Genomic DNA, 19,973 nt, shown 5'->3' on the forward strand with positions numbered 1-19,973 from the left:
AAGACTTAATGAGTATGAAGGTACATGATTTGTGGCTTATAACATGACACTGAGACTTGGTGGAAGTCAGAGCTTGCCGTGTTCCCTACAGGAGTATGTCTACGAAGATGTCGATGGGCAGACAGAAGTCATGCCGGTGAGTGCTGCCCTCTCCCTTTGTGTCTGTGTGGGCAGCTTCCTGTGAGTTCCACATCTCATGGGCCTTCCCTTCTCCATGCAGCTCTGGACCCCGCCCACCCCGCCGCAGGACGACAGTGACATCTACCTCGACTCGGTCATGTGTCTCATGTATGAAGCCACTCCCATCCCAGAGGCTAAGCTGCCCCCTGTGTACGTGAGGAAGGAGCGGAAGCGACACAAAACAGACCCCTCAGGTGTGCATCCCGAGGGCGTCACATGACCTGGGGGGGCCCTGGCCTGCAGAATCCCTGCATGTCAGCCACTTTCTGCTGTCTGCCTGTCTGCTGTCTGCCTGTCTGCTGCAGGGCTAGCGATCACACGCCCGTCCGCTGCCTCTCAGGCCATGTGCACAGGTTATGTTGTTTACAGTGAGGAAACCTTCGTGTTTCATTCTAATTGACCGTGAAGGCCCGAAAGCAGGTCTGTCTTTGGCAGGTGCTTTCTGTGGCCTCTTTGCCCAGGCACCTCCAGACTTGCCTGACCTGTTTCCTTTGTCTTTTGCCTGCCCGTGTGGAATCTCCTGGTTTACTCTCTTGCTGAAGACTGCCTCTCTGTTCAGCTGCAGGCAGGAAGAAGAAGCAGCGTCACGGGGAGGCGGTCGTCCCTCCTCGGTCCCTGTTTGACCGCGCAACACCAGGCCTTCTGAAAATTCGCAGAGAGGGCAAGGAGCAGAAGAAGAATATTCTGCTGAAGCAGCAGGTGCCATTCGCCAAGCCCCTGCCAACTTTTGCCAAACCCACAGCCGAGCCTGGTCAAGACAACCCCGAGTGGCTCATCAGTGAGGACTGGGCACTGCTGCAGGTAGGTGGGCGTGGTCTTTGTGCCAGCGGTCATGTGCGGTCATTTTTCTTCCGCACGTCCGTGCATCCAGCTCACTGTGATCACTTTGCGGGGAGTCTTTGGCAAGAGGGAAGACCTTCTGACTTAGAGTGTATTCACCTGTTTTACCTGAAATCTCCTTCTCTAGGCTGTAAAGCAGTTACTGGAGCTGCCTTTGAACCTCACAATCGTGTCACCTGCTCACACACCTAATTGGGATCTTGTCAGTGACGTTGTTAACTCCTGTAGCCGAATCTACCGCTCTTCCAAACAGTGCCGGAATCGCTACGAGAATGTCATCATTCCACGAGAGGAGGGGAAGGTAAGCACGGTCTCGTTTGTCCTCCGAGGAGAACACAGGCAGGTGTGGTGGCCGTGGCCTGCAGTTTCAGCTCCAGTCCTGCTCTTCACTGACTGGGCTCCTTCATCCCTGTGGGTCTGTGGTGAAGTCCATCTCCTTGGGCTCCTGGTGGACCCAGCGAGGTCAGGTGTCTGCACTGTGCCTCGCCTATGGCATGAGCAGTGATGGAGGAGTTCACGTGCTTGTTGGGATCATGCTTGGTGTTGGCAGCAGGCCTCGTACCTGATGTTTTATCTGATACCAACATTTGCACTGCCGTTGTCATTTCTAAGATAATGAGGGTGTCATCTGAATACTGGGCCATATATATATACATTTTCAAGAATGTTTTGGATGAATGAAAAGACCTCTCACTGGGTTTTGATCATGGCGTACTTAAATGAGGGTGTCATCCAAACACTTGGTCATATATAGATAGACATTTTCAAGAAGGTTTTGGGTGAATGAAAAGATAAGTTGATAAGCTGTCTCGCTTTGTTTTGATCGTGGCGTACTTAAAGAAAAGTCTGTTACTGGTACCTCTGCTATTCTGGTACCGAAAGACTGGCTGGCTGCAATGGTTTGACAAGCATCATATTCTCTTTTTCAGGGTTAACTATAAGTATTGCAAATGTTTATTTACGTATAGTGTAGTCAAATCATTGGTCTTTCATGTAAGAAGTCAGCTGTGTGGTTTGTAGCTTGACCCCCGAAGAGTCCAGGCGGCTGGTCAGTAACATACAGGCATGCGTGCGGCGTGCCTTCCCTCGAGCTGAGTCATCCCTCTCTGTGCTGCATCTGGCTTTCTTCAGGCAGCTCCTTCTTGCTGCTTGCCTGCCTTTCTCACCTCAGGACAGCATCCAGAGCCCCCACACCAGCAGCGTCTGCATGCTCTACTGTGCCCACGTTGCCAGTGTCCACACCCATTGGGAGATGTGCTGCCTGACTTCCAGGGCATGTGCCATGCTGGCGTGTGGGGACCACCGCCTTTCAGTTCACCTCATGGAGCCCATCCAAACAGGAGCTGTGGGCACATCTTCTTGCATGGAACAGGGTGGGACACATATAGTAGAGGCAGGCATCCAGTACTTTTATTGTATTTACTTTTGTTCCTAATTTGTGAGAATTAACATTTTCTCCATAGTAGTCAGATCCATCCTCAGGATGGGAACATCACACTTAATTTATTTCTGTACCCACTCTTTCAGTCATCTGTCTTTTCATTTTTCTAAAAACACTTGTCTCAAAGCATTTGTTTGTTTTTTTGTTAAACGTAGAAAAGCAAGTTTTCTTTGTAATACCACTTTGTGGTCCCTTCACCAATAAGACTTCCTGGAATCTTGCATTAATTAGGTTTTCTGTGTTTTGGAAGCATTTATAATAATAGCCATTATCTTATTATGGAAAAAAAATTAAAGCTAAAATATTGTATTGGGGGAACCTGCCCCCGATAGTCACGTAGGTTCTTTTCTATTTTCCCTAAGTGTTGGCCGGTCTGAGAAGTAAAGGGAAAGAGTACAAAAAAGAGAAATTTTAAAGCTGGGTGTCTGGGGGAGACATCACAGGTCGGCAGGTTCCGTGATGCCCCCTGAGCAGTAAAACCAGCAAGCTTTTATGAGTGATTTCAAAAGGGGAGGGAGTGTATGAATAGGGTGTGGGTCACAGAGATCACATGCTTCACAAGGTAATAGAATATCACAAGGTAAATGGAGGCAGGGCAAGATCACAGGACTACAGGACCAGGGCGAAATTAAAATTGTTAATGAAGTTTCGGGCAGGCACTGTCATTGATAACATCTTATCAGGAAACAGGGTTTGAGAGCAGACAACCAGTCTGACCAAAATTTATTAGGCAGGAATTTCCTCATCCTGATAAGCCTGGGAGGGCTACAGGAGACTGGGGCTTATTTCATCCCTACAGCTGCGACTGTAAAAGACAGCTGCCCCCAAAGCGGCCATTTCAGAGGCCTACCCTCAGGGACGCATTCTCTTTCTCAGGATGTTCCTTGCTGAGAAAAAGAATTCAATGAATTCAGCGATATTTCTCCCATTTGCTTTTGAAAGAAGAGAAATACGGCTCTGTTCCGCCTGACTCACCGGCAGTCAGAGTTTAAGGTTATCTCTCTTGTTCCCTGAACATTGCTGTTATTCTGTTCTTTTTTTGAGGTGCCCAGATTTCATATTGTTCAAACACACATGCTCTACAAACAATTTGTGCAGTTAACAAAATCATCACAGGGTCCTGAGGCGACATACATCCTCCTCAGCTTACGAAGATGATGGGATTAAGAGATTAAAGACAGGCCTAGGAAATCACAAGGGTATTGACTGGGGAAGTGATAAGTGTCCATGAAATCTTCACAATTTATGTTTAGAGATTGCAGTAAAGACAGGCATAAGAAATTATAAAAGTATTAATTTGGGGAACTAATAAATGTCCATGAAATATTCACAATCCACGTTCTTCTGCCATGGCTTCGGCCAGTCCCTCTGTTCGGGGTCCCTGACTTCCTGCAACAATATTGTCTTCTTTTACAGCTGATTTATGAAGCTAATCCAAAGAAAAAGGCAAAAATATTTGTAAAGTTTGAGAGTGATGTTCTTTTTTTTTTTTTTTTTTAGACGGGAATTTCACTGTTGTCACCTAGGCTGGAGTGCAGTGGCACGATCTCGGCTCACTGCAACCTCTGCCTCTCAGGTTCAAGTGATTCTCCTGCCTCAGCCTCCCGAGTAGCTGGGATTACAGGTGCATGCCACCATACCCGGCTAATTTTTGTATTTTTAGTAGAGGCATGTCCTCTACTGCTAGAGGAATGCCCTAAATTTCACCAGGTTGGCTAGGCTAGTCTCGATCTCCTGACCTCAGATAATCTACCCACCTCGGCCTCCCAAAGTGTTGGGATTACAGGCATGAACCACCACCCCCGGCTGTGGGTGATGTTCTGAATAAGTTGGAGCACTTTGTTAAGAGCCTGTACACAGAAGCATAGAGTAAGATTCAGTCTTAACCTGTATTTTAGGAATCAACAGAAACCTGAGACCTAGAATTTTCTCCAGGGCCTCTCATTCTGTACGTAGAGGACATGCCTCTTTGCATTAGAGGACCCCATGGTGACTTGCCGAGCCCCCTAAAGGACATCCTGAGCCTCCATGACCCTCACTCCCTGTGGAAGCCCATGATAGTGACAGTGGTCGGATGTGTGCGTGAGTGGGACAGCCCCACCTCTCAAAGCCTGCGGGGGCTCCAGCAAGCCATGCGGGGCGGGGCATTCATGCCTGGTTAGAGCCTGCATAGGAGTTCCGTTACCAGACGCACGGTCTTTCCATCTCTGACTTGGCTCAGTTGAGCCATCCAGCGTCATGTGTGATAGGCCTGGTATTAGTCTTAGGCACCCCTTCTCCCTGCTTCCCTTTGCTTACTCTTAGGATAATAGGTAGGAGGAGAATGCTTCCCTGTATGGTACAGTGTTCCGGAAGCAGACTGCTGTGGCCTTGCATGTTGGTTTCTAGTTCTGGTTGTCCTTGATGTTGCCTTCAGAATTTAAGGCATTCCTCTAGCAGTGGAGGACACGTGTGCACACAGACACGTATACATGTACCTGCACAGACACACCCGTACCTGGGCCTGTGCTGCTGTGTCATGTGAGAGTCTTGGTTTTCACCTTGGCACACTCTCTTTGACCAGAGTTTAGAGGAGCATGGGGGAAGAGCCCTGGGTGAGGAAGGAGGTGCTTGAGCCCTGGTCTTGACTTGTCGCTACCTCTGTGACCTTGCACAGACAGCATTCCTGGGACAGCTGTTCACTTCACAGGATAAGGAGTTGCTTTAAAATTCTGCAGGATTCTAAGATGTCTTGGGAGCACATAGCCCACAATTGAGTGGCCCATTGTTTAGCTGTGCGATTTATGAAGGAAAGACTGCCAGCCATAAGCACTGCTAGAGACCCCAAGAATGTACTTTGAGACACCATTGGGCATGCGCCAGCCTCACTGTCCACCGTGGGCAGATGACAGTGTTGTCCATGGCAGTCCGCGCTGCCCCTTGGTGTTAGCGGGTGAAGGCTCACAGCCCGCTCCACACAGTCACCTGCCATGTGACCTTGGGCACTTTGCACACCTGTTTTGTTCCCTCTCCCTCTTTGGGTGATTATGGGGCTTACGTGAGAGAACACCTGGAAAGGATTAGCATGGACTGGAGAGTGTCACAGCAGTCGGCCGCGACAGCCACTTAATGCCGCTGCTGTTGGGTTATGCCTGAACTTGGAAAGAAGGCCCAGGAAAAGGAAGTTTGTGTTCAGCCATGGGGAGTTTAGCCTCAGATTCCCACCCAGTGAGCCCTGTGTCCCACGCAGCCGTCTGTCCATGCTGCCTAATTTGGATGCACTCTCGTCAATTTCGTTGCAGAGTAAAAACAACCGTCCTCTCCGTACGAGCCAGATCTATGCCCAGGATGAGAATGCCACACACACCCAGCTGTACACGAGCCACTTTGACTTAATGAAAATGACTGCTGGCAAGAGGAGCCCCCCAATCAAACCTCTGTATGTTTCCTGAGTGCTCATTTTATGTTCATTATGACTGAGTAGATTGCGTGAAGCTTGGTTTTGATGTGTTTTTAACATACCCTTCTTCAGATATTTCCTTTATTTAATAATTGCTGTCTCACTGTCTATACTTCAGGCTTGGCATGAATCCCTTTCAGAAGAACCCCAAGCACGCGTCTGTGTTGGCAGAAAGGTATTTCTCTATTCGTGACACATTTGTTACTGTTTGGAAGGATTTCATTCCAGTGTCATCTAAGTTCAGTGAGTTCAGCAAATCGTTGTGCACTTAGCGTGTTCAGGCATCAGCTGGACGTGGCAGTGCGCAGAACCTGCAGGAGAGAGGTGCTTTTACTGCCGTGGGCTGGGGTATGCATGGGACGGCCCCTGCCCTGTCTCTGTGTTACAGGGATTGTCCTTGCTGGCCCTCAGTGGGGAAAGACGCTGACAGATGTGATGAGTGTGCCAGGGCCATGTGGCCAACCACAAGGGGCTTTCTTCCTCACACCCCACCTCTCAGGCACTGATTTTGTTCGCCATATCTTAAGAACACACCACATTTAGGGGTGTGTGTACTTGCCCTGAAGTTATACAGGGGAAAAGAGGAATGAATGAATGTATGGGTACAGAAGTGGGTAGATGCAAGAAAGTAAATGGGGTAATGGATGGTGGAACCCCAGTGTGGAACCTTACTGCCAGGCACATGGGTGTCTGCAGCGTTTCTGACTGTCGGACTCTTTCCATAAAATGTTGGAAAGGACGTGTGCTGGGATGAAGTGATGTGCATCTGGTTTAGGCACTGCTGTCTGTAGGCTCCAACCCTACAGGGTCGGTGGGTTTCTCCCCGTGTGCGGAGACGAGAGAGCGTAGAAATAAAGACACAAGACAGAGATAAAAGACAGCTGGGCCTGGGGGACCACTGCTACCAAGACATGGAGACCAGTAGTGGCCCCGAATGCCAGGCTGCACTGATATTTATAGGATACAAGACTCAGGGGCAGGACAAGGAGTGTGAGCCATCTCCAGTGATAGGTAAGGCCACGTGGATCACGTGTCCACTGGACAGGGGGCCCTTCCCTGCCTGGCAGCCGAGGCAGAGAGAGAAGGAGAGAAACATCTTACATTATTATTTCTGCTTATCGGAGACTTTTAGTACTTTCACTAATTTGCTGCTGCTAACTAAACGGCAGAGCCAGGTGTACAAGATGGAACGTGAAGGCGGACTAGGAGTGTGACCACTGAAGCACAGCATCACAGGGAGACGGTTAGGCCTCCGGATAACTGCGGGCGGGCCCGACTAATGTCAGGCCCTCCACAAGAGGTGGAGGAGTAGAGTTTTCTCTAAACTCCCCTGGGGAAAGGGAGACTCCCTTTCCCGGTCTGCTAAGTAGCGGGTATTTTTCCTTGACACTGAGGCTACTGCTAGACCACGGTCCGCTTGGCAGCGGGTGTCTTCCCAGACACTGGCGTTACTGCTAGACCCAGGAGCCCTCTGGTGGCCCTGTCCGGGCATAGCAGAAGGCTTGCACGCTTGTCTTCTGGTCACTTCTGTGTCCTCTCAGCTCCTATCTCTGTATGGCCTGGCTTTTCCTAGGTTATGATTATAGAGCGAGGATTATTATAATATTGGAATAAAGAGTAATTGCTACCAACTAATGATTAATGATATTCATAGATAATCATATCTAAGATCTATATCTGGTATAACTATTCTTGTTTTATATTTTATTATACTGGAACAGCTCGTGTCCTTGGTCTCTTGCCTCGGCACCTGAGTAGCTTGCCGCCCACAGTTGTCACACAGTGGCGGATTTGGGAGGCTTCCTCGTTCTGTGGCCACCTTTCCGCACAGTAGTGGAGTGATCCTTGTCAGAAGGAGTTGGCTCAGGGCCCATCTCCGCAAACCCCCAGGACTCCCTACTGCCCACGCTCTGAGTCGCCTGGCCCTGGCTTTCAGCCCCTTGGTGCTCCCTGAGTGTGCTGGCAGCTGCGCCCCAGCCCTTCACTTAACTGCCCTCCTGAGATGTTTTCAGAGCGCAGTGTTGAGAATTGCAGCCCCGCCCTGCTGTTTTCCTCCATAGCAGCCAGTACGTCTTCAGACCCACTGCACATTTTACCTGTTTGTCGTCTGATGTGAGTGCTGTGATCGCTGGGACTCTAGCGTCTGGGAGCACAGACCCATCATTTGATTGATATTGTCGATTAAATGAAGAGTTAATTCACCCTACTAATATTTATGGACCGTGGGCCTGCGCGGCGTGGAGCCTGGGCATTCTCGGGGGAGCGAGACAGGCACAGTCCCGCCCTCCCTTTACCTCCCTGGAGAGGAACTCGAGGGCGTCCTCACAGAAGGAACAGACGGAGATTTTCCCGAGTACAGTGCAGACACATGAGGTGGGCTGTGCATTTGGGGGTTGCCACAAGTACGCTGGGGACGTGTTCGGACATACTTTTCCTGGAGAGTGGGAGAGCTCGGCCTCAAGGAAGAGGACTCAGCGCCAGGCTGAGGATGAGGTCCAGGTGGCTCAATCTCCTGCAGGGCACATTGGGCACCTTGCTTTACGCCCTCGTCTCTTGGGCTGGAGCTGCCCCAGCACCTGGCAGCATGGTGTTTCTAGGGTACGTGGTACTTGTCTATCTTAAAACTTGCCTGTATGTTTTTAACCTTTGCGTCTGTCTTTCAGTGGAATCAACTATGACAAGCCGCTGCCTCCCATCCAGGTGGCATCTCTCCGTGCAGAGCGAATTGCAAAAGAGAAAAAGGTCAGCGCCCTGGGCCCTTCTGCTTGAGTGGGAAAATGTGGTGACTGTGACTTCATCCAGGGGGTATGCAGGCCGAGTCTGCCCCTCCAGTGGCTCCTCTTCCTTCCTGGCCCCTCAGGCTCTGGCTGATCAGCAGAAGGCACAGCAGCCGGCCGTGGCCCAGCCACCCCCGCCCCAGCCGCAACCCCCACCACCCCCGCAGCAGCCACCGCCACCGCTGCCACAACCACAGGCAGCGGGCAGCCAGCCGCCAGCAGGGCCACCAGCTGTCCAGCCCCAACCCCAGCCACAGCCCCAGACCCAGCCACAGCCTGTGCAGGCCCCAGCGAAGGCGCAGCCTGCAATCACGACGGGGGGCAGTGCAGCCGTACTGGTGAGCAGGGGCCTCCTCCCGGGCTTCCCCTCCACGGGAAGTCACCCACACCTGCACTTGATTCAAGTGCTTTCTGTTGAAACGAAGACTTGTTGCCAGTTCTAGCACATTTCCAGCTTGTAGACCTTCCTCTGAAGAAATGGGAAAAGGCTTAGTCTCATCCCAGAGGAATTGTGTGTTTTCACCTGGATTCTGCCATTTCTCTCCTCCAGGGCTTTTGTAGGCTTAGTGGCTTTATTGGATTTGGCAGGTAGAGGCAGCTCCTTTTAGTGGAGGTGGTTGGGAAGTTTGTAATTGCCTGGGTTTTGTAAAACATACCTGTGACGCGTTCACTTCTTGACTTCCTACACACTTAGAGAGCAGGTACTGCCTGTGTCGGCGTCTCAAAGCATGCCCATGTGTGCTCCCCCACACACGTCAGTCTTTAATGCCTGTTGTAGAAAAGCTGTAAAGCACACAAGAAGCATTGTGAGAAAGGTAGGGTGCGGAGCTGCGGACTGTGGCCGTGCACACCACGCTCTGGTGTATCTCTGTACTGTGTGCGTCCGTGTGCCACACAGACGCTGAAATCATATGCGCAGAATCACACCTGCAGAGAATAGGAGCTGTGCCAAATTGGGGAAACCCACACTTTGGACTACCAGGCAGGCATAAAAATATTTTTGTTACATAGAACCATTTCCTGCAGTAGTTTTTAGAAAATTGTTTGCTGTAGTGGAATTTTTATATGTACTCAGGCAACTTCATTCCTCATTTATTCAAAAGGGATCTTTGTGAATACTTACTTGGTGCAAGGTGGGCAAGATGGGCAGTGCCCACATTCTGGAGCCACGTCCTACAGGGGAGGGAGGCAGCCAAAGGGATCATTTTAAATGCTGGCGGGAGGAGTCAGGGTGGCACAATGCAGGACTGGCTTGTTAGGAAACACCTTTCTGAGGACTTGGCATTTGAGCTAAGGCCTGAATGACAAGGAGTTGGTCATAAGAAGAACAAAACAGCAAGTACAGAGGCCCTGAGCTTGGCCGATATGGGGGCCAGAAAGCTCAGTGTGGCTGGACTCAGGTGGTGAGGGACAGAGGGTGGATGAATGGAGTGGAGGGACGGAGGAGTGGAGGGACAGTGGGGTGAGGGTGGAGGGACAGTGGGATGGAGGGTCCCTGGGGTGGAGGGACAATGGGATAGGGGTGGAGGGACAGCAGGTAGACAGAGGGTGGGGGCACCGCTGGGTGGAATGAGCTGGGGAGGATGGGACGGGTGGCTGTGTGAATGTCGTGGAGTTTGGATTTGATTCTGAATGAAGTGGAAGCCTTTGGAGAGTTTATGCAGGGAGAGCCTGACATGAAATTCAAATCTTTGGAGGGTTTATGCAGGGGAGAGCCTGACGTGAAATTCAAATGGATTTTTTTTTTTTTTTTTTTAAATAGGCAGGAACCATTAAAACATCAGTTACTGGGACGAGCATGCCCACTGGTAAGACAAATACAGAGATGCTGAAATGTGGACCCCGTTTCTCCTGGCGCTGTTGCCTTACGCCCGCCTGTCTCCGCAGGTGCCGTGAGTGGAAATGTGATCGTGAACACCATCGCAGGGGTCCCAGCTGCCACCTTCCAGTCCATCAACAAGCGCCTGGCGTCGCCAGTGGCTCCTGGGGCCTTGACTGTGAGTTGCGCTTCACCTGGGTTGTGCACCTTGACTGCATTCTGCCGAAATTATTTGCTTGTCTGTTAATTCTTCTTCTTCTTTTTAAGTATTCCATTGGTGAAAAACTGTCTAGTTTGAATTTCATAAAATAAGTAGCTGATCAGTATGTTGATTTCAGAAACATTCAGCTGTTTAGGGGATGGTTTCCATTCTGTATGAGGGATGAAAATGAGGTGGGGTGTGTGTGTGTGTGTGTGTGGTATAGGGGTGTGTGTGTGAGGTGTAGGGGTGTGTGTGAGGTGTAGGGGTGTGTGTGAGGTGTAGGTGTGTGTGAGGTGTAGGTGTGTGTGTGAGGTGTAGGTGTGTGTGTGTGAGGTGTAGGGGTGTGTGTGAGGTGTCGGGGTATGTGTGGTGTAGGGGTGTGTGTGAGGTGTAGGGGTGTGTGTGTGAGGTGTAGGGGTGTGTGAGGTGTAGGGGGGCGTGTGTGAAGTGTAGGGGTGTGTGTGTGAGGTGTAGGGGTATGTGTGTGAGGTGTAGGGGGGCGTGTGTGAGGTGTAGGGGTGTGTGTGTGAGGTGTAGGGGTGTGTGTGTGAGGTGTAGGGGTGTGTGTGTGAGGTGTAGGGGTGTGTGTGTGAGGTGTAGGGGTGTGTGTGTGAGGTGTAGGGGTGTGTGTGTGAGGTGTAGGGGTGTGTGTGAGGTGTAGGGGTTGTGTGTGAGGTGTCGGGGTATGTGTGTGAGGTGTCGGGGTATGTGTGTGAGGTGTCGGGGGGCGTGTGTGAAGTGTAGGGGTGCGTGTGTGAGGTGTAGGGGTGTGTGTGTGAGGTGTAGGGGTGTGTGTGTGAGGTGTAGGGGTGTGTGTGTGAGGTGTAGGGGTGTGTGTGTGAGGTGTAGGGGTTGTGTGTATGGTGTAGGGGTGTGTGTGTGAGGTGTCGGGGTATGTGTGGTGTAGGGGTGTGTGTGAGGTGTAGGGGTGTGTGTGAGGTGTAGGGGTTGTGTGTGAGGTGTAGGGGTGTGTGTGAGGTGTAGGGGTGTGTGTGTGAGGTGTAGGGGTATGTGTGGTGTAGGGGTGTGTGTGTGAGGTGTAGGGGTTGTGTGTGAGGTGTAGGGGTGTGTGTGAGGTGTCGGGGTATGTGTGGTGTAGGGGTATGTGTGTGAGGTGTAGGGGTTGTGTGTGTGGTGTAGGGGTGTGTGTGTGAGGTGTCGGGGTATGTGTGGTGTAGGGGTGTGTGTGAGGTGTAGGGGTGTGTGTGAGGTGTAGGGGTTGTGTGTGAGGTGTAGGGGTGTGTGTGAGGTGTAGGGGTATTTGTGGTGTAGGGGTGTGTGAGGTGTAGGGGTTGTGTGTGAGGTGTAGGGGTGTGTGTGAGGTGTCGGGGTATGTGTGGTGTAGGGGTATGTGTGTGAGGTGTAGGGGTGTGTGTGAAGTGTAGGGGTGTGTGTGTGAAGTGTAGGAGGGTGTGTGTGTGTGTGTGTGTGAACTGTCCCCTCCCTGTAGGATGATTTTAGATAGGAGGTAGGCGGGATGTGAGGATCCGCTGCTGGTTCTTTTGCCGCAGGTGCCCCCCATGTGCTTGTCACTGTGCCCATGTGGCGAAGCTAAGAGATGACAGCCCTCTTGGGGGCGTGGTTTTGGGGGAGGGGACACGGCATCACACGAGGGTATGGCTGGGTGTGTGCAAGGAGCAGGCGGGCATGGGAGGAGCGGGCAGTTTCTACGGAACGTGGAGACCCCAGGTGTGGGAAGCGGTAGGTGCAGCCCACCCAGGTGGAGAGGAGGCACCTAGGCAAAGGTGCAGAGCCATGTGGTGCCCTGGGACCACCTGCTTCTCTTGGGTGTTTCATCATCAGAACCAAACACAAGTGAAAATAAGGAGCTCAGATTTGTATCTCGATTTTCCAAATAGTTCACAGACCCAGGGGCAACATACCCTGAATGAGAAGAAACGATGCTTCAAAGTCAGTGCTTTGGCAAGTAGAATGTAGTCTTTCTTGGGTTTTGAAAAGCATCTTTCCTGTGAAGATGTCATTGCTGTAGTAGCCTAGATGATGGAGCATTGGCAGGATAGATGTGTAGATGATGGAATTGGATAGAGAGTCCAGAAATAGACCCCTCCCCAACACACACACGCACACACACACACACATTTTCAGTTGACCTCAGTAAAAGTGCCAAGGTAATTCAGTGGTGAACAGACTGTCTTGTCAGCAAACGGTGCTGTGACAGTTGGGCAGCCATGTGCAAAACAACGAGCCTTGGCCCGTAACTCACACGGAATATGAAAGGCACTCCAGGTGGATCACAGGCCTGCATGTAAAAGCAAAAACTACACTGTAAGCCAAAACAGTAGCATTTCTAGGAGAAAATCTGTGCTACTTTGGTTTAGGCAGAGATTTCTTAGGATACCAGAAGCCTGTGAATCCTGAAGAAAAGTTAATACGTTAGGCTTCATCAAAATTAAGGACTTCTGCTCCTTGAGAAATAGTAAGAAAACGAAAAGCATAGACTGGGAGAAAATATAAAGATTCTTCAACTCAGTAGTAAGAAAACAAGCAACTGTATAAAATGGGCAGAAGATGCAGCAGTCACTTCACCAAGAAGCTAGAGGAATAACAGATAAATACCTGAAAAGGTGTGCAACGCCATGAGTCATCAGGGGAATGCAGATTTTTACAACCACAGTGATACACCACCATGTGCCTGGGAGAGTGGCTTCAGAAACAGAAGGCTGGCAGTCATGGAAGCAGCGAGGACCCTCTCACAAGGTTGTGGGAATGCAGAGTCCACAGTCACTTCCTAAAACAGTTTCTTATAAAACCAAGCCTACTCTTACCATGCAGCTTCGCAGTTCTGCTGCTAGGTACTTCCCCAAGAGAAGTGAAAACGCCAGAACAAGAACCCTCAACACCAATGTTTATAGTGGCTTTATTCAGGATTGCTGAAAAAGAAAACAGCCTAAATGCCCTTCAGCTGGTGAATGGGCTGATTAACCATGGTACATTCATACAGCCCAGTCCTACCAAGCAATACAAAAGAATGAACGCCCGAGACATGCATCTCCATGGAGGACTCTCAGATGCATTTTGCAGCTAAGTGAACAGTTTCAGAAAGCTTCATATGCTGTATGACTCCGTTTCAATAACAGAAAACAGATGAATGATTGCCAGGTGCGGGAGGGGCTCCACTACGGAGAGGAATTCGAGAACGTTGGGAGTGGTGGGGTCATGGCAGTAGCTACGTGATGATAATGTGTCCGTCAGAATTCATAGAACCATATATTGTACTCTGTAAATTACCCTTCAATAAATCCCTCTAAAACACTCTTAAGCAGTAGAATATATATACACACAGTTTTTCTAGTATGTGACTTTAAGATTATTTCACTTTTCTTTCTGCTTTGCAGTAAACAACTTCAGGCTCTGTCACTGCAGTAGATAGCAGAAGCTGTTAGGCCTGAGGCGTTTGGAACATCCCGTATGACCAATACCACTGTTTCTATGAGGGTACCAAGCCAGAATCACTGCATTTAGCGTTTTATTTTGAAAAAGACCTGTTCTTTGTGGTATTTTAAAATGTAAAGCATTTCATTCACGACATATTTTTGAGTGGCTCTTAATGGACAAGACATTCTTCCTGGCACTGTGGGCCCAAGACACAGTGTGCTTTCATGGGGGCCTTGTAGTGCTGTGGCTGGAACATGAGAGAGGTGCAGATAGCAGTGGTGGACATGTGTGATTGTACTCGGGGGACTCAGAGAAGGCTTTCAGGAGAAAGTGATGTTGGGCTTCAGGAGGACAGGAATTACGTCATCCACAGAACTGGCCCTTCTGAATGCAGGGCCAGTCGTGTGAGCGGAGGATCTGAGGGGAAGGGAATGGCGTGCATGGAGAATGGCGTGTTGTTCTGTTTGAATGGAACACAAAAGATGTTAACAGAGAAACAGTGGTTCCCTGCCTTTAAAAAGTTTTTATTGAGTGGCTTCTGTGTGCTTGGCACTTTGTAATATTGAGGCTAGATTGTACTGGGCTTTGGATATTGGGCTAAAGACTATGGATTTTTTTTTTTTCTTTTTTTTTTGAGACAGAGTCTCTCCCTGTCACCCAGGCTAAAGTGCAGTGGTGCGATCTCGGCTCACTGCAACCTCTGCCTCCTGGGTTCAGGTTATTCTGCCTCAGCCTCCTGAGTAGCTGGGATTACAGGTGCCCGCCACCGTACCTGGCTAATTTTTGTATTTTTGGTAGAGACGGGGTTTCACCATCTTGGCCTGGCTGGTCTTGAACTCCTGACCTCGTGATCCACCCACCTCAGCCTCCCAAAGTGCTGGGGTTACAGGCGTGAGCCACCGCGCCCGGCCTAGACTATGGATTTTATTCACCAGGCAGTGGGGGGCCCTTAACGGTCTTAGAGCAGAGAGAAGTTCTAGGAAAATTAACGTGCTCCTACGTATGTAGAATTGATTAGAGTAGAGGCTAAGGAGAAAAACGATTTCTTCCTTTTTTTTTTTTTTTTTTGCGACAGCATCTTGCTGTTGCTCCGGCTGGAGTGCAGGGGTACAATCACAGCTCACTGCAGCCTCACACTCACAGGCTGAAGCAATCCTCCCACCTCAGCTTCCTGAATAGTTGGGATGCGAAAACTGTTTAAGGAGTCCAGAAAAGGATGACTTCTGTTTCTGGTAACAAGATGAGTTAAGTTATTTTTATACCACCTCTTAATGAAAAGAACTGAAGTTATTGGATAAAAATTTTTAAAGCTTCAAGGAATTGACAAGAATAATTAATTATCAGGCCCAAATCTAAGGGAGGGAAGAAACTCAGAGAGAGAAACAGGATTCACTGAAGTCATGTTTGCCTTGAAAATAAATTTCAGCTTGTGGAATGAGGGAACTCGAATTCAAGTCCAAGGCTGGGCCAAGGTGGAGAATCTAAAAAGGAAACTATTGATACACCGAGGTAGGGCCCCAGGTGGCTAAACCTTTAGAGCGGGAGTGAACCAGAAGCAGAATCCATCTGCCCTTGGCCTTCAGGGGTCAAAAGAAGAGTTGCCCTTGGATTGAGTAGTGGAGCACGGTGGGGACGGCCCCCGAGAGGTTGAAACCACAGGGTAGTTTGCAGCTCAAGTCGATATTACCTTAAAAGTGTCTCCCGCACTCCCTCACATCAAGTGAAGTCTACCTGCTTCAGTGGGCATGTTCCTGGGCAGCTGACCTGGAGCAAATGCAGATTCTCTCTGGAGGATTGTGCTTTCTTGACTTCTGAGAATCTCCACAAATAGTTTTCTAGTATAATACAGTACAATACAATAGAATACAAAATAACTAAACAGAAAAGAGAAGGCATTATGAGTGAGAATCAGCGGAATGACAGACACTGGATAGGCCTGTAAAGATGTGCGATATTGGGATTATCCGATTTAGATTTTAAAGGTTAGGCTTTCAGGCTGGGCGCGGTGTCTCAACGCCTGTAATCCCAGCATCTTGGGAGGCCAAGGCGGGCGGATCACGAGGTCAGGAGATAGAGACCATTCTGGCTAACACGGTGAAACCCCGTGTCTACAGAAAATACAAAAAAAAAAATCAGCCAGGTGTGGTGGCACGCGTGTGTAGTCCCAGCTACTCGGGAGGCTGAGGCAGGAGAATTGCTTGAACCCGGGAGGCGGAAGTTGCAGTGAGCCGAGATCACACCATTGCTCTCCAGCCTGGGTGACAGAGCGAGACTCCGTTAAAAAAAAAAAAAAAAAGTTATGCTTTCTATTTTAAGGAAATAGAAGATTGAGAGTATCTGAATATCTGTAAGCAGGAAACTATGTTTAGAAAGTATATAGAGAACTTTTAGAAAAGTCTGATTACGAAAATTGGGGGAAACAACCCAAACTTAAGAATGGGCTTAATATCACACAATTGAGAAAATGAGGGAAGTGGAGGCAAAAATCAGAAGACATCCTACACACAACATGGGATGACAAGATGACACATGGAGGACATGGTGACAGGGCCTGATAGGTGGTCACTGACTATCAGACAGAAAATTGAGCAGAGTCAATATTTGAAGACGGAATAGTTTTTGAGAACTTACTAATGACACTGATGCGTATATGTAGAAAGTCTAATCCCAGTCAAGGATGAGAAAAAGGAACCACGTCTGCATAATGCTAGTGACCAAGAGGTCTTTCAAGCAGCCATAGGAAAAGACAGATTGCCTTCAGAGGTGGAGCGGCTCACTTGTCAGCAGCAGCAGTGAGGCCGGGAGCCAGCGGGGGTCGTTGTCGTGCCAGGGAAAGAAAGTTGCTGCCAGCCTAGGGCTCTGCATCTCTTGGAGATATCTTAAAGAACAAGGGAGGCCGGGTGTGGTGGCCCACACCTATAATCCCAGCACTTTGGGAGGCCGAGGCGGGCAGATCTCCTGAGATCGGGAGTTCCAGAGCAGCCTGACCAACATGGAGAAACCCCATCTCTACTAAAAGTACAAAATTAGCTGGGCGTGGTGGCACATGCCTGTAATGCTAGCTATTCGGGAGGCTGAGGCAGGAGAATTGCTTGAACCTGGGAGGCAGAGGTTGCGGTGAGCCAAGATTGCGCCATTGCAGTGCAGCCTGGGCAACGAGAGCAAGACTCCGTCTCAAAAAAACAAAAAACAAAAAACAAAACAAAAAAAACAAGGGCAAAATAAAGACATTTTCAACTTTGGACCTTCACTGAATGATATGCTTTAAGCAGAAGAAAGGTGTTCCCAGCTGGAAGTGGTAACAAGGTAGACTCTTGGATGAACGCAGGAGCTCACTGGGGTTAGAAAGAGGAAATAAATACACAGGACAATAACATGCAAGCTGGGGAAGGGGCAGAGGGGCTGAAATGTGCACAGATCTCGTTACTGTTTAGGAAAAGCATGGAGTATTTAGACTTTGGCAAGCATCCGTGGTAATTCCAGACCAGCCACCAGAAGAATGAGAGCAGAGCGAGTTGCTCCCAACTGTGCCAGGGACATTGGTGAGGAAAGAGTCATCTGAGAGGAGGCAAGGAAGGAGATGAAAAGAAACATACAGCAGCTGGGTGGAATGGAAAACATGGAGTAACACGCTAGATTTCCATCCAAATGCGTAAGCAATGAGACATAAAAGGATCAAGAGAAACTAAAAATACACTGCACTTCGGAACCAAGGGAGCTGGCAGAGGTCAGCTGGAGGGACACTGCAGAGGTGGCATGATTGCGTTTGCCTTCCAGTTTATGGTGGGACAAGGAAGGACGGTGGGGCAAGGTGGGATAGGGTGAGGGGACCACTCTGGCTGCCACTTCTGCCTGCGGGCCAGAGTGGACTGCAGGGCACAGTGAGGATGCTCTGAATTTTAGGCAAGATGAAGGTAAGATGCCACAAGACCCCACGCACATGGTGAGACACTCAGGGCTGTAGTTTCAGCACAGATGGGGACAGTGGTAGAGAGCCAGGACTGTGGGCTGTGTGTTTGTGGGTAGCATGGGTGCCTCAAGGACAGTCGTTACGTTCCTGGGGACCAAGAGGTCTTTGTGCGGAGAGGGAGGGACAGGACGGCCTTTCCAGCATGTGCACGGGCGTGCCGCCATCTGAAGCGTGTTTCTGTGGGTGATGTGATCTGCTGGGAGAAACCATTGCTCAGGGCACTTGCTTGTGAATTTACACATGAAATCAGCAGTTTTCAAAAGACTGAACTCTAGCGTGTGTTTCACTTGTTTCGCCTCTGAAGTTGGGTGCTCTTGTCTTCCCTGCTCTGAGTGTGAACAGCCCTGAGTGCTGTGTGAAATATTTGATGAGGTCCTCTGTTTGCCTTTTCTAGACGCCGGGAGGCTCTGCTCCCGCCCAGGTGGTGCACACCCAGCCCCCGCCACGGGCAGTCGGCTCCCCAGCCACGGCGACCCCTGACCTGGTGTCCATGGCAACGACTCAGGGTGTTCGAGCGGTCACTTCTGTGACAGCCTCGGCCGTGGTCACTACCAACCTGACCCCAGTGCAGACCCCGGCGCGGTCTTTGGTGCCCCAAGTGTCCCAAGGTAAAGCCAGGCTGGGAGCTTTCTCTGCCACACGTCTGCTCTGGCGCGTGTGAGGGCTCAGCTGCTGCTTGCTGTCTGAGAATGAGGATCTGAAGGTGGGCGAGTATCCCTGTCCAGACCTAATGAGCAAACCTCTTCATAGCCACAGGAGTTCAGCTCCCTGGAAAAACCATCACACCTGCACATTTCCAGCTTCTCAGGCAGCAGCAGCAGCAGCAGCAGCAGCAACAACAACAGCAGCAGCAGCAGCAGCAACAGCAGCAGCAGCAGCAGCAGCAGCAGCAGCAGCAGCAGCAGCAGCAGACGACGACCTCTCAGGTGCAAGTTCCACAGATCCAGGGCCAGGCCCAGTCCCCAGCACAGATCAAAGCTGTGGGCAAGCTGACGCCGGTGAGCATTTCCCAGAGGACCATGAACGTGTGCGTCTTGCGGTCAGTCAGCCCAGCGTCTGTGAGACGGTGCCTACTTGCATGGTGCAGTCCAGAGTGTATTTTGCAAACGTCTAGCACTGCCTTTATGTAGGACGCGTGCTTCGTTTTATTGGTCTAAAATTTCCCATGTCATAACACTTTGATCATGCCTTAGAGAAGTATCTTACAGCTTATTCAGAGCACTTTGGAGACATTAACACCCAGCGTGCAAATGCGTCTTCTTGCTTAGGCGTCTTGTGCCTTGTGTTCAGCATCAGTCTCTAGGCCCTCTTGGTGCGGTTCTGGACCAGAGAAAGTGCTGGTGAGAAGATACTCTTCAGCAGTGTTGGGAGAGCAGGCGATGGACCCTGGGTTTGTTTCGATGTGGTTCACGTGCGGTACTGTTTCTCAAAGGTGGCCATTGGAGTACTGATGTACCTGATTTTTGCTAACCTCTGTACCAGCTTTGCTGTTCTTTATGTAAATATATTCATTTTCAAAGGAAATGTTGGGCCGGACACAGTGGCTAACGCCTATAATCCCAGCACTTTGGGAGGCCAAGGCGGGCAGAGCATTTAAGGTCAGGAGTTCGAGACCAGCCTGGTCAACATGGCAAATCCCCGTCTCTACTAGAAATACAAAAATTAGCCGGACGTGGTGGCGGGTGCCTGTAATCCCAGCTGAGGCCCAAGAATCGCTTGAACCTGGAAGGCAGAGGTTGCAGTGAGCCGAGATTGTGCCACTGCACTCCAGCCTGGGCAACAGAACAAGACTGTGTCTCAAAGGAAAAAAAAAGGAAATGTTATGTCCTACCATAAATGAAAAATCATTAATACTTGTCATAGAAAGTAACCAGAGACACATACGGAATAAAGACAAGACAATATTTTG

The 19,973-nt window shown here is 49.9% G+C and overlaps 1 protein-coding gene across 36 annotated transcripts in view; it reads left to right on the forward strand.

The window, feature by feature from the left end:
• EP400 (E1A binding protein p400) overlaps window positions 1-19,973 on the forward strand; it is a 129,224-nt gene that overhangs the window by 94,002 nt on the left and 15,249 nt on the right. For 34 of the 36 annotated variants that reach the window (XM_016924654.4, XM_016924663.4, XM_016924658.4 and 31 more), the window contains 12 exons: window positions 92-136; window positions 221-374; window positions 740-981; window positions 1,148-1,321; window positions 5,743-5,879; window positions 6,019-6,075; window positions 8,564-8,642; window positions 8,761-9,015; window positions 10,440-10,485; window positions 10,565-10,674; window positions 18,459-18,672; window positions 18,815-19,062. In XM_016924654.4, the coding sequence (XP_016780143.4) occupies window positions 92-136; window positions 221-374; window positions 740-981; window positions 1,148-1,321; window positions 5,743-5,879; window positions 6,019-6,075; window positions 8,564-8,642; window positions 8,761-9,015; window positions 10,440-10,485; window positions 10,565-10,674; window positions 18,459-18,672; window positions 18,815-19,062 (1,761 nt within the window). The remainder of the gene's footprint in view (window positions 1-91; window positions 137-220; window positions 375-739; window positions 982-1,147; window positions 1,322-5,742; window positions 5,880-6,018; window positions 6,076-8,563; window positions 8,643-8,760; window positions 9,016-10,439; window positions 10,486-10,564; window positions 10,675-18,458; window positions 18,673-18,814; window positions 19,063-19,973) is intronic. The other 2 variants (XM_024348169.3, XM_054664757.2) reach the window with 1 other exon arrangement.

This window comes from Pan troglodytes, chromosome 10 (genome assembly GCF_028858775.2).
Source record: "Pan troglodytes isolate AG18354 chromosome 10, NHGRI_mPanTro3-v2.0_pri, whole genome shotgun sequence".
Taxonomy (NCBI): domain Eukaryota; kingdom Metazoa; phylum Chordata; class Mammalia; order Primates; family Hominidae; genus Pan; species Pan troglodytes.